General features: G+C 46.6%; 1 protein-coding gene across 1 annotated transcript in view; it reads left to right on the top strand.

Annotated features, from left to right (window-relative positions):
* The first annotated feature begins 44 nt into the window (after positions 1 to 44).
* Positions 45 to 13,120, top strand: part of SETD1B (SET domain containing 1B, histone lysine methyltransferase) — a 44,158-nt gene continuing 31,082 nt past the window's right edge. Inside the window, exons 1-6 of the mRNA XM_058851756.1 lie at positions 45 to 644; positions 995 to 1,149; positions 1,573 to 1,671; positions 2,161 to 2,431; positions 5,530 to 5,642; positions 8,326 to 9,501. Coding sequence (XP_058707739.1) covers positions 572 to 644; positions 995 to 1,149; positions 1,573 to 1,671; positions 2,161 to 2,431; positions 5,530 to 5,642; positions 8,326 to 9,501 — 1,887 coding nt within the window. The 5' untranslated portion in view covers positions 45 to 571. The remainder of the gene's footprint in view (positions 645 to 994; positions 1,150 to 1,572; positions 1,672 to 2,160; positions 2,432 to 5,529; positions 5,643 to 8,325; positions 9,502 to 13,120) is intronic.

A 13,120-nucleotide genomic window follows, 5' to 3' on the forward strand; every position in this document is an offset into this window, starting at 1 on the left:
CTCCGCCGCAGCAGCGCGGCGGGTCCGCGCTCCACCCGCCCCCGCGGTCGGCCGGGCTCGCCGAAGTCTTCCCCTAAAAAAAGATTAAGAGAGAGGAAAAAAAAAAAAAAGCCGAAAAAAAACCCCACCAAAAAACCAAACTTGTCCCACCTATAGGTCCATCTTGTTTAGAAACAGTTTGCGCTAAGGTAAATGCAGCGGGCAGATTCCACTCGCCCCCCCGCATGCCGTTAACCCCGCGGCGGGGAGGGAAAAAAAACCCGCGCGTCCCGGCGGCGGCCCATGCGGCGGCGCTCGGCGGCGGCGGGGCGGCGGCGGGCGGCCGCGGGCCGGGGGCTGCGCGGCGCGGCCGCCGTGAATGTGCAGGCGGCGGAGCGCGGTTAGGCGTTCGCGGCGCTCGCAGCGGTGTATTGTGGGATCCCGGCCGCCGCCAGCAGCGAGCACACACAATATGTGGTGGCTCGCGAAAACGGGAGGCAGGAGCCTGGCGGGCAGCCCGCGCCGGTAACCGGCCCCATGTGAGACGGGAGCTCGCCTTTCGCTGCCCGGAGACGATCGGCCGCCCAGCGCGATGTCTTTCCGAGAGACCAAGGCGGGGGAAAAAGCCAAGCACCCTGAAGATCATGGCAAAAAGCAGAGTTCAAGTGAGATTGGGTCTTTTTTTTTTTTTTTTTTTTTTCCTTCTCCTTCTTTTTTTTTTTTTTTTTCCTCTCTCCTCCTCCCTTTCTGCCTCTTGTCTGGTTGGGGTGGAGGGGGGGACCCGGTTGGCAATTCCCCCATTTTGGGGCTCGCTTCGCGGTGGATTTCCTCCCTGCCTGGGTGTGTAGAGCGGGCGGCTCGTTAAAAAAAAAAAAAAATAAAAAAACACACCGAAACGAAGAGGTCTTTGTTGAATTTTTTTTTTAACTTTATGGTTTTTCGTGTGTTTTTTTTTCTTTTCCCCTTCCCTCTTTCTCTCTTCTCCGCCCCCCCCCCCCCCCCCCCCCGCGTTCAGGTTGGATCAACGGAATGGAGAACAGCACGCAAGCCAGCACTTCTGTCGAGAAAAGAAATCACCATTGGAGAAGTTACAAGTTGATTATTGACCCGGCTCTGAAAAAAGGACAGCACAAACTCTACCGTTACGATGGGCAACATTTCAGCATGCCTGTGAGTGGGGGGCTCCCGGGTTTCCCCCATTGTGTCGTGTCTCCCCCTGCCAGCCTCTGTCTTACCGGCGTTTTGGGGGCTGGGGGTCCCTCCGGGTCGTGGTAATCCTCGCCGTAGCGCATGTGTGTGGGAGGGGAGTCTGGGGGGGGGACACGCACTGCCACCAAAGTTACAGCCACCTGACACTGTGTATTCAACTGTCAGGAGCCCAAACCTGCGGCTTTTTTCTACGTTTCCAATCTGTGTATTTCTCAGCAGTATTGCAATTTGACACGTGTGTGTGTGTGCGCTTTCCCCTTCCCTTGAGACAGCCTGTGCTTCCTTGGGGTTTATTTTTTCTTTTATTTTTGTCTTAAATTTTGAGTCTTGTTATTGCTGTTTCTATGTTTTCTCTCCTCCTCTTCCTCCTCCTCCTTCTCCCAGAACTCGGGGATCGCTCCTGTGGATTGTGTCAGGGATCCCAGAATAGGGCGAATATGGACCAAAACTAAGGAGTTGGAGCTGTCTGTCCCCAAATTCAAGGTACTGTCTTGACTTTTGGCTTTAGCTCTGGAAACTTGTTTATCTGGGAGCGAAGCCTTAATTCCAAATAGTTTAATGGACCATTTAAATGACAGTCATATTTCTATTAACATTGTTACTTAGCAAACTGTTTAACAATAATCCTCTTCTATGAAGATAGCAAGAAATCAATGCATCTGTCTAATGAGATCACTTGAAGATTTTGGAGCTGGGGCTTCTGGGGCGGGGGGCAGTGGGGGGGGGGCCCTCCGCTGACAGTACTGCTCAAAATGCATCTTTGTAGCCCAGAAAGGAGCCAGTTCCAATGAATGGCTGCAGCGGCAGAGCCTCTGCTCAGCTCTGAGGTTTACCCAGAGCCTTGGAGGTTTGTTTTTTTCCCCCCCAAAGTTTGCAGGATGCTTTAACCCCTTCCCTCCCGTGCCATCCTTAGGCCCTCCCCCACAGTCATTAAAAATGCTTTATCGTTCCTCACCTTGTGCCCGTTTCCAGATTGATGAATTTTACGTGGGGCCAGTGCCTCCCAAGCAGGTCACTTTTGCCAAGCTGAATGACAACATCCGTGAAAACTTTTTGGCCGACATGTGCAAGAAGTACGGCGAAGTGGAAGAGGTGGAAATTCTCTACAACCCCAAGAACAAGAAGCACCTGGGCATTGCCAAAGTCATCTTTGCCACTGTCAAGGGTGCCCGGGAGGCTGTGCAGCACCTTCACAACACCTCTGTCATGGGCAACATCATCCACGTGGAGCTGGATACAAAAGGTGAGGGGGCACATTTGGGCCTCTCGTGTTTGGGGTTTGCAGAGCCCCTGCCCGTCCCACTCCCACCACAGAGGCTGTTGCAGAGGGCAAGGACCTGGTGATTAAAAATACGAAGGGAGCCGGCAGCGGGTCTGGTGTCTGGGGCCTGGGTGAGTCACGTGGAGCCAAATGTGTTGTCTGTTGCTAAGAGACAGCCCTGTAATTTGCAAAATGCTGCCATCCTGCCTGTCCCCTGCCCGTCCCTGTCCCCGCTCGCTGCCCTCTCATGTCCCTCATCTCCCTGCCCCAGGCTGGTCTTTCTCAGCCACCTGCCAGGGCTGCTGGACCCGGTGGCACCAGCGTTTTGCAAACTTGGGATTTTTGGGCAAGTCCTGGTTGTCCCTGGGACCCAAATCTGTGGATTTGGGTGGCAGCAGCGGGGCTGGGTGCTGTCCCCTGCGTGCCTGGCATTTCATTGATACTTAGAGCGGGCTGGGGGCTGGCACAGCAGAATGCACACGCAGCACTTGTCAGTGTGTGCGAGTGTGTAAGTGTGAGACTGGCTCTTAAAGTGACAGCAGCTCCCTGTGCTGGAGGAACCAGCTCCCAGCCCCACTCCCGAGCCCTCAGAAACCCACTAAAGTTTCTGCAAGTGTGAAGGCATTGCATTCGGTCTGTTCTCTCTCCTCCAAGCATGCTAATGAAAGGGCTTTGCTAAAATCTGCCTGAATTTTAGAAAATGTCTAAGACAGAGGAGGTGTAGATCAGTTGCTGATTGTATTTCTACATTCCAAAGGTGGCATTTCTAGTTTAAAACTGGCTTGCTGCACTCTTTCTTGGGAAAAAGACATTGCCAGCACCATTTTCTTCAAAATGCTGTTATTTTTGTTCTGTATTTAGAGGTTTCAACAGTTTAGTACACAGCCAACACAGCAGTTGGTGTGCCACATGTGATAGAGTAGAACAGGATGTTTATTGACATTACTGACCACTGTTAGAAGAAAAATTACAGTAGCACTATAATATTTTCTGTTGGGAGCTAGGCTTGACCTTACATGTGTATACTTTGAAATTCTAGTATCAATAATTTTTACAGACAGGCTCCTTCCCTTGCTTAGAAATTTGAAGGTAAAAGTCACATTTAAGGACAAATTAACCATTTGCAGATTTAATAATATAAGCTAAAGCTGTTTTGTAAGTGATGGATGTCTTAATGACAATCATTTTAAACAAGCTGATTATACTGCCTGCCTCCTTGTTCTCCTCAGTTTATAAACTATGCTGCAAGTCTTGACCAGGCAGCTGTTCCTGCAAGTTTGTAGCACATCAGGGAGATGGAAGGGGTTATGCTTCTTTTTCCTGGGAGAAAATGCTGAAGTCAGTTTCAAATTGCATTGCTGTTTTGTTTGCCAGCTTTATGCTCCTAATGTGGTTTTTTTCACACAGTTGCTTCTCTTTCGTTCTAAAAGATTAGGACTGTCAGGGTGCTATAATCTGTCAGAATCAAGTTAAAATGGTGTTCTTAAAATAGCATTAGCAGGTTAGGAGATACTTAAAATATATATGTATCATTTTCACAGTTTCTTTCTGGAATTCTGCTTTGTAAGACAATGACAGGTTGGTAGCAAAATAAATAAACAGTGTAGCAAAATAAATATTAGGAGTGAAAGTGTCATTTTATCTGTCTGCTGTGGCCTGGGAATCTGAAACTAATAAATCCAGTCTCCTCATCTGAGACAGGGTTGTTTAAAGAAACTTCTCTGGCTAAGTTTATCCATCTACAGACTGGACACAACTAGTAATTATCTGTCTTAGAACAACAGCACATTCATAAACCTCTTTGAAATTGTAACTTTTCCTGCAGTATGTTTGGGACCCAGGAAGAACTATGTAACAATTACTTTTTTTTTTTTTTTAAGAGCAAGTGAAACTAGGCCTAACACTTCCATATCCGTGGTGTTGTAGTGTCATGTGTGGGTGGTGTGTTTTAATATTTCAAGCTTATCTTCAGACTCTTGCAGTGAAGAGATCTATTTTGTCATGAGTTTGGTTGAACTTAAACGGTTTACGTAGTTGAGGATGAGGCTAAGGACTTTGTGAAATGAGATTTGATACCCAAATAACTTCATCTGTAGCATTTGTTCAAGATAAATAAGTCTTTTTCAGGACAGAATTGTGCTAAGGGGTGTTTTGTTTTTGAATTGAACAGGGTGATTCACAGGGGGTTTGTGGTTTGTTCCTGCAGGACTTTCTCATAAAAGTAGTCCTGGTTTTGGGGAGATATTGCCTGAATTAATTTTCTGGGCTCAGGTGCCAGGTCTGTCCATTTTTCTATGTATTCTTTATCTTTCAGAGCAAAATTCAGACAGTTTCAGGGGCTGATTCTGTTGCCTTTGAAGCTGATGACAGATTTCTTACAGACTGCAAAATAAGTAGGATTAAGTTTTTGTAGTAATGAAAAATTCAATATTAAGAAACTGGGTCTTTGTAGACTTTAGGAATGTAAAGGCTGAGGTTCAGTAGCACTATATTGGACAGTTTGCTTCTCTGGATTTATTCTTTGAAGGATGCCACTGAGTTCTTCTTAAACTAGGGGGAAAAAAAGGATTAATTGGTGTCTTTTTGAAAAGGCAGCATTAACGGTTTTTTCCTCAGCATTCCCATGCATTGTGTTGGCATTAGTAACAGGCAGTTCCTATGAGCAAGGTGTGTAGGGAGAGCTTTCTGAAGTGGCTCTGGGTGTTGGCAGAGGCTTCTCCCTTGGGTGAGAGTTTCACTTCTCAAATCTGCAAGCTATTTGCTTGGCATTTGGGAGAGGAGGGAAACGGCTGCGCTCCAGAAAGCATGGTAAAGGAGCAGAGCTGCCAAGGAGGCTGAGAAGAGGAAAAAGGATTTAGAAACCTCCTTGTCCTGGCTGGAGAAGGCAGTGTCTGACTTCACTTGCCCAGCAAATTATTTAAAAATTATCCCTGTGAGCTCCGAGGTGATAACTGCTCCTCTCTTGCATGGATGCAGTGGGCTGGGAGTGGTAGCAAGGTCATGTGAGTGTCAAGAATGTGTATTTTCACATGGATTTTGATATTTCCGTTTAATTAACTCTTGCATTGTGATCTGTGCAGGTGAAACCCGCATGAGATTCTATGAACTGCTGGTTAATGGTCTTTACACTCCTCAGACCCTCCCTGTAGGCACTGAACAGGACGTGTCCCCAACTGGGAATGAAGCTCTCCAGGTAGGTGTGCTTGGCTATTTTTTGAAGAAAGACTTTGTAGAAAATCTCAAACATGAACATTAGCATTTTAACATTTTTAATTTAGCTTTTTTTGTGTCTTGCCATAGTTCCAATGGATGTTATTAATTCACATTTAAATAGAACTTGCTCATAATTGCCATAGCAAACGTGCCTCTGAATGTGGAGCACGTGGCTGATGTGTGCCTGCTTTGCACGGGAAGTGCTTTTTGTCTTTCTGAGTGAAAAATGCCTACAGAACTGACAGAACGTGCCCTATTAACATTAGAAATTCCTGCAGTTAGGACTGGATCAGATCTGTCCCTGAGATGAGATTATTCCCTTGAAGTCAGGGGAATGATTTACAGTGGTACATTTGGCCTGGCGTCTGCGGTGTGTAATCCTCAGCGCGCACGGACTTCAGCCTTGCTTAAAGGCTAAGAGGTGGAAGGTGTCTGAGCTTCAGTAGTGGCATCAATTTTCCAGAATCTTAATTAGTTGCTGGAATCAGCTTTTAATAAAAGCAGTGGACAAAATTCCTGTGGGCTTCCAGGGGTCCCTCAATATTTAGGGCACAATTCTCTACATGGCTTTGCATGATTACCTGCTTCCTTGTGAACCCCACTGGGATGAGAAGGTCAGGGGGAAGGGAAGCGTGTTTGTGTGAAATCATCAGCCTCTCTGGCTTGTCTAAATGTACTTTGGCTCCTCATTGTGTCTTAAGAACTGATTTTAAGTCATCAAATTTAAAAGAGATTTAGCAAAGATTTTTTTTTTTTTCCTTCTCTCTACTTCTCTGTACTCATGCAGCTTCCTAAAATGTCATGATTTCATTAAATCTGTGGTCCAGCATTGTCAGGACAGGTAATATCTGTACATTGAACATGAAAATCCCATTGATCTGAAAAAAAATAAAAACAACAAAAAAGTCTCCTCCCACAAAGCACCCCAACAGCACCAAGGCAAAACCTTGGTATCTTTTTAACAAAATCCTAAAGAGGTTAGTTCTTCCTTACCTCCCAGCAAGGTGCTTTCAAAGGCAGGAGGGAGGCAAGTAATGATTTTTGCTGGGATCTCTGCTATGAGTAGACCCTGACTGTTCATTTTTGCTGCTTCCGCATCTCAAATAAAAATGGGCAGATTTGTTCTTACTCTTTTTTTTCAGGGTTAAGAGCAAAATGCTTAATTGATGGTATCACCCAAAGCAGTCCCTGCTGTAATTATCCTTAAGATTCTTTTTCTAGATATTGTGTTCATGTGTTATATTATTGTCCTGAATTGATTTTTTTCCCAATTACCACCAGAATTATTGCTTTGTGAGTAACTTTTAACTGTTTGCATCATGGTTTTGACACTAGAATCTGCCAACAAACTTGTTTGCTGTTGTAGTGTAGTAAATTACTCCTGACATTTGCTCCTCCTCTCATGCAGAGCAGAAAAGATCTGACAGTTCTGCAATCCCTGCCTCCAGGCCATAGACAAACCCCACTGAAAAACACTCCACAGCACATCTACACTAAAGGTGCAGCAGTGTGGATGTTGTTAAGAATCAGCCACGTGCTTCCTGCTCCTTTCTGTGGGTTTTAGGACAGTTGAGGAAGAAATTCTCCTGATGTCTCTCTGGTCATGGTGTCCAGGGGGTCAAACTGAGAGCAAGTCCATACTACTGAGTGGGTGAGACGTGTGAACATAGCAGGCAGGTGAGAGTTCAGCTTGAGTTTGATGGTGCTGGCGTGTTCCAAGCAGGTGATTTTACACGTCTCTGCCTACCTGTGCTTAGGAGGTCTCACCAGTTGACTCTCCTGGTGTGCTTTGGGCAGCTGGAGCTCAGTCCATCCTTTCTTGCTACCAGGAGAATTCTCACTGAGCTCCTGCTTTGCATGATGGAAAATTGATTCTGGAGCTGATGATACGTGTGGCACTGTTATGACTCAGCAGAGTCTGAGCTGGAGCAGGGCTGCTCCTAGAAACCCCCTGAACATGCCTGTGAAGTGAGTTGGAGAGCAGTTATTTGGCTGCTCTGTAGGTTTGTAGGGTTTCAGCTTCAAATGCCATAATCAGGAGCACTCTGAGCATTTGTCTTTGTGAAAAGCTTTAAAATGGTGCTTTTCTAGCAGTTGAGAAGTTTTTGTACTTTTTGTACATGTAGTTTTCTCCCTTGTTACAGGTGAGTGGTAGGGAGGATGGTGGGCCAGCTCTGCTGCATAGGTTTGGCTGCAGGCTGGCAGTTCACTCATTTGTATGTATTGATTTGTTCACGAAAAAAAAAAGATAAATTGACAATTTCACATCTCAGACTTTTCTTAATTTCTTCCCTGTGTGCAGCTTTGACAAGCATTACATAGTTGCTAGAAACTGTAACTTTTCCAGCTAAAAGTGGTATATAAAGTCTCCAGTTCACCTGATGTTCTTGGGGGCAGTTTAGGAGGGAAACTTGTATCTGCTTTCTTCTTCCTGCCCTTGCAGACAAGTTACTCTTAGCCTGACTTTTTCTTTTAAATCAAAGGGGACTGTTAATAATGGATAATGATTTGTGTTTTCAGGGATCCTGTAACCTATTTATTTTTTTGTCGTGGAAGTCAGCACGAACTCTTGGGTACTCAACTCCTTTGAAAACCAAACAGATTAGACAAATATCTTTATAAAAGTGTTTGTTGAGGTGCTTTTCTCTCTTCTGTTGTTACAGTTGACGGACTCCCTGAAGCGCTTGAAGGACAGTTCCCTTTCTTCCGCGGGATCCTCCGTTACCCCAAACAGCAGCACGCCCTTTTCCCACGACACAGCCTATTCCAGCTGTCGGCAAGACACCCCAAACTCCTACAGCCAATTCACCCCACAGTCCCAAGGAACACCCCACACCCCACGCCTGGGGACACCGTTCTCCCAGGACTCCACCTACTCCAGCCGACAGACAACGCCTGTGTACCATTTTGGGCAGGACAGTGGGTACAAACCCAGGAGGCACGAGACGAAATTTACGGATGCGTACAACCGTCGCCCGGGACACCACTACCTGCACAACTCGGCGGGGGTGTTCCGAGGCACAGAGCATCAGTTTAGCACATTCAAATCCCATCAGCAGGAGCCAGTTCAGTTCTCTCACACTCCTCCCCTGAGCCACTCTAGTTCTTTGAGCTATAAATCTGCCTTCTCCCCCTACCAAGCACCAGCTGTTTTTCCCCAATCTGATGAGCAGCCGTTTCCCCAAACTTCCAGGGAGACAGAGTACCGGAGACCTGCGCCACCTCCCACCGACATGGTTGTGGAAAGCAGCGCTGCCCCGAGCATCGATTTTGTCCCAGTGAAGGAGAAACCAGAGGAGCCTCCGCCCTTGCCCGACTCAAACTCTGTTCCTGAACCGAGCACAGCATCCTTCTCTCAGACTCCAGAGAGGAGTGAGACCCCTGGCACCCCCACCATGGAGTCTGAGATGCAGCATAACAGTTTAGACTCAAGGATTGAGATGCTCTTAAAAGAGCAGAGAACAAAATTACCTTTTCTTAACGAGCATGACTCAGATAATGAGATCCGAATGGAAGGTAGCCCTATTTCCTCCTCTTCTTCCCAGCTCTCCCCCATCCCAACATACGGTTCGAACTCTCAGCCCGGTTTCAGGGGTCAGACGCCTTCCTCACGCCCGTCCAGCACAGGCTTGGAGGACATCAGCCCCACACCCTTACCTGACTCTGATGATGATGAGCCCATCCCTGGGACAGCTTCTCTGAGTCAGAATTCCCGGGGGACATCAGAGGCCAGCATGACTCCCATTGATCAGCTGAGCAGGACCTCCAAAATTGAGACCCTGGAGGCTAAAGAAATGGTACCTGGTGACCAGACTCCAACATCAGAAAAAATGGACGAGGTAAGCGAGCTGGAACTGAGTTTTGAAACTTTGCACATATCCCCAGAGCTGGACAGGGTAGGGAATTGCACTTGTCTTTGTGTCGTCAGAGTGTGGGGTTTCTGGTGGCTTTTCCTTTTACTCGAGCCAGCTGGAAATGAGTTAGATGTGACACAAAGTAATGGTCTTAATCAATTTGCAGTCTCCAGCTTTCCTTATTTATAATACCAGCCTGCTGCAATTTATAGCTTCAGGAGAGCTCAAGGACTGCACAAGCCACCAAAGTTTGGCCAGTGCTCAGGTTGTGTGAAGGTCCTGAGTGCTGACAGACACTTAAGGGTCTAGAGGAGTTAATGGAGCGCTTTCTGCCATTGCTGTGGTCCCTGAGCAGGGGTGTGTATGCAGGCACACACTTGCTTAACGGGGCTTTCATGTTGCACTGAAGTATTGAGTGTATAGGGTGTTTGAAAGCTCTCCAGCTATTCCTGCCATCTGGTTCCAACGGGAGACAGTTGCTGGGTTTTAATACTCACTTTGCTCCGGAGGGAGGGAGTATTTGGAAGGGGGAGGTAGTTGACTTGTGGGGGATGTGCTCTACTGAGCCTTCCAATAATAGAGCAGAGCTTGTTGCCTCTGCCGGGGCATTTGTGGCTGAAGGGGGAGAGAGAGCTGAACAGTGTGGAGTGGTGCCAGCAGACAGGAATTATGTTGCATGGTGTGTCTGTTTGGGAGGTCTGTTGCAACAAATGTGAGTATCACTGCAGTGGATGTGTTGGTCCTATTGTGCTGTGTCAAGGAACAGTCAAAATAGAGATCTTTGCAAATTCCAGACCTTTCTTCTCAATGTTTATAATGGTCATGCAAGCAGATGAAACTGCTGTCCCTGGTGTGCAAGAATGCTGCAGTCAAGAGGGCTGGTCTTGTGTAAATGTCCCAAGTGTGGTAGATCAATTTAATTTACTCGTGAAAGTTTATTGGGGTTAAGCTGGCAGAATGGGTTTCCCTCCAGTGATTTGCAGTTGTGAGGTTTTCAGTGGAGAAGTGGCTGCATTTTGGGAGAGAAGGAGCTGCTCCTGTAGCCATGGGCTTTGCGGGATGCTTCACTGGAGGGAAATCTCTGCAGCAGTAACACAGTGCAGGTCTGGGTGCTAAATAGTGAAATGTAACTGTACTGGATATTTTGTTTTTTCCTGTATGCCTTTCCAAACCTGCTTGTCCTTGCAGTTGCCAGTTTAGCCTTTGAAACAGTTCAGCTGCTTGAGTTCTCATTCATCATCCAGGCTGGCCCAGGCTCCCCTCTTGGGAGTCAAGTCCCTGGCTGGTGGGGCCTGATGATGTGTTAATTAGGAACGGAATTTTGATTCCTTAAGCTTCAGTCTGGCAGGCTTAAGAGGGAACACTATTAGTTTGACTAAAAACCGGTGAGGAAGACATCCCTCATCTCCTTGCCTTTCTGGGTTTGTATCTGCTGTCTTTGCACTCATGCAAGTGGGTTGCAGCCAGTTCTCAGTGTGTTTAGGAAGATGGGTAGGTGCCAGCGTGGTGTGTGGGGTCAGGCATTTCTGTAGCTGACACCGGGTCTGGAGGACTGGCTAGGATGTGATGTTGTAGGCTGTGATATGGGGCAGCAGCATGCTGATGCTGAAGCCCATATTAAGTCTTTGTTTCCCCTTAATGAGATGCTGGTTTCAGAAGTTCACGTCAATGGTTCTCTGTTACAAAATTATGTAAGTGCCTCAGTCCTCTGCAGAAGTCAGAAGGGTCTCCATGCAGGTCATTGCTGCCTTATTTGTCTCCTTCCCCCCAAAAAGTTGATGTTTCTTGTAGCTGTTTATGCAAACTTCCTCTTGGTTACAAATCACACTAAGCTATTCTGACGTGTTTGAAAAGTTGCCTGCGCCTTTCATTGCTCCTTGTGATGCAGAAAAAACGATCTCCATGTGTTTTTGCTTCCTTTCCCCACCCTTCTCCCCACACAGTTTTTTGCTTTAGAAAAAGGCTCTTCTGGCTTCACTCTCTTTTGCTGAAGGAGCAGAGCTGAACAGTGACTTAACATAGACTGAAATTTGAGCTGCAGCCTTCCAACTGAGTTAGAGAGGGGCATTGAGTCTGTGTAAGGGCTGGAAAGCTGAACCTCCAGCTTCAGCCTATTGTGATACTACTATTCAACTCCAGTCCTTCAGAGAATCCTCCAGCAAAACAGAGGGAAGGCAGACACTAATATTTCTAGTGACTGTGTGGCTTGGGGAGCAGAGGAGGAGTGATATCTTAGTGTAGGGAAGGCTCATTAAGTATCATAAGGAAGTAATAAAGGGCAGAGAGTTTGAACTTATTTACTTAATATTTGTCTCTTCAAGGGTCAAACAGCCCCAGGCCAGCTCTCTTTGGGTGGATGTTCTAGCTGGGAAAATTGCAGGATTCATGAGGATGTCAGCAAAGTCACAAGGAAGTTTTTCCTGAGGTGATCAGTGCTTTTGAAGGACCTCCTCCTGTTTCCCATCAAAACAAGCACGATTTTTGTCAATGATTGCTGATACAGTATCATCTGTTCTATAGGTGAAGTGCTGTCAAATCCTCAGGCAGATTAAACCCCCACAGTTGCCATAAGTAAAGGAGGTACAGCCAAGCCCAGCAAATGCTCTGATTTATCATGCAAGATCCTGGAGTTTGATTTCAAGATCCGGTGTGATACTCCTAAGCCAGAGTTTGGCAGGGATTTGGGGTGTGGGAGAGGAAGGGCTCTGCATCTGTGTGCAACACCTAACCCGGCTAATCTCAGAGCAGTGATTAGGGTCTGCAGAGAAAGTCCAGCTAAGCTTAGCCAAGGGACCAGGCTGGGGGGTGGAACAGTGAGATGTGGGCAGTACAAGGTAAGGGGAGGAAAAGGATCCTTTCCAAACAGCACAACCTGCCAGACAGGAAGGCAGGGCAGAGAGGGTTTTTCAAGAAACTAGAACATGGCAAATAAAAAACGAAAGAAAAAAAAGCTGAGCTGCATTGTTATATGAGGGAAATTTTCGAGGGAGCAGTGTACAAACTTTCCTTCCTAAGTGCTTGAGAAGATAAAAAGGAAAGAATTGTAATAATTTCTTTTCACAGGATCTTTGCTGTTTTGGAAGTGCAAAGGTTAAGTACGTACAGTTTGACGTTTTGACATCCCATCTGAGCCAGGTCTTGTCTTGGCTTGGCTTGTGACAGGAAGAGGCCCTGCCTTTGTGCTGGGGAGGGTGACAGGATTGCAGCGAGTCACTTTGTTGTATATTGGTGATGCCTTTCATGTTTCAGCTTATGAATGTATCAGTTTGTGTGCATAGTCAGTGTGTAATAGGAAGACTGTATGGTTGACAGTGGTACTTTTCCAGATTTATAAGTACAAAAGCACATTTTAATTGAGGGATCAGCAGTCTCCTGTCCTGGTAGTTTGGCTAAGCACTGAGTTACTGAGGTGGGAGGGGTGCCTTAAAAATGCCAAAGATCATCATAAAAATAAAGATGCTGAAGCATGAATGAGGTGAGAGCAGTTCTCCTGCTGTTTGCTGGGAATTTTAGCGAATGGACTGGGGAGTGAACTGGAAGTTACACAGTGCTCAACAGCCCTAAAGACCCTGAAAGCCACTGCTGTCACCAGCTGTCTGACCTG

The sequence above is a fragment of the Poecile atricapillus genome, chromosome 16, assembly GCF_030490865.1.
Source record: "Poecile atricapillus isolate bPoeAtr1 chromosome 16, bPoeAtr1.hap1, whole genome shotgun sequence".
NCBI classification, from domain to species: Eukaryota; Metazoa; Chordata; class Aves; order Passeriformes; family Paridae; genus Poecile; species Poecile atricapillus.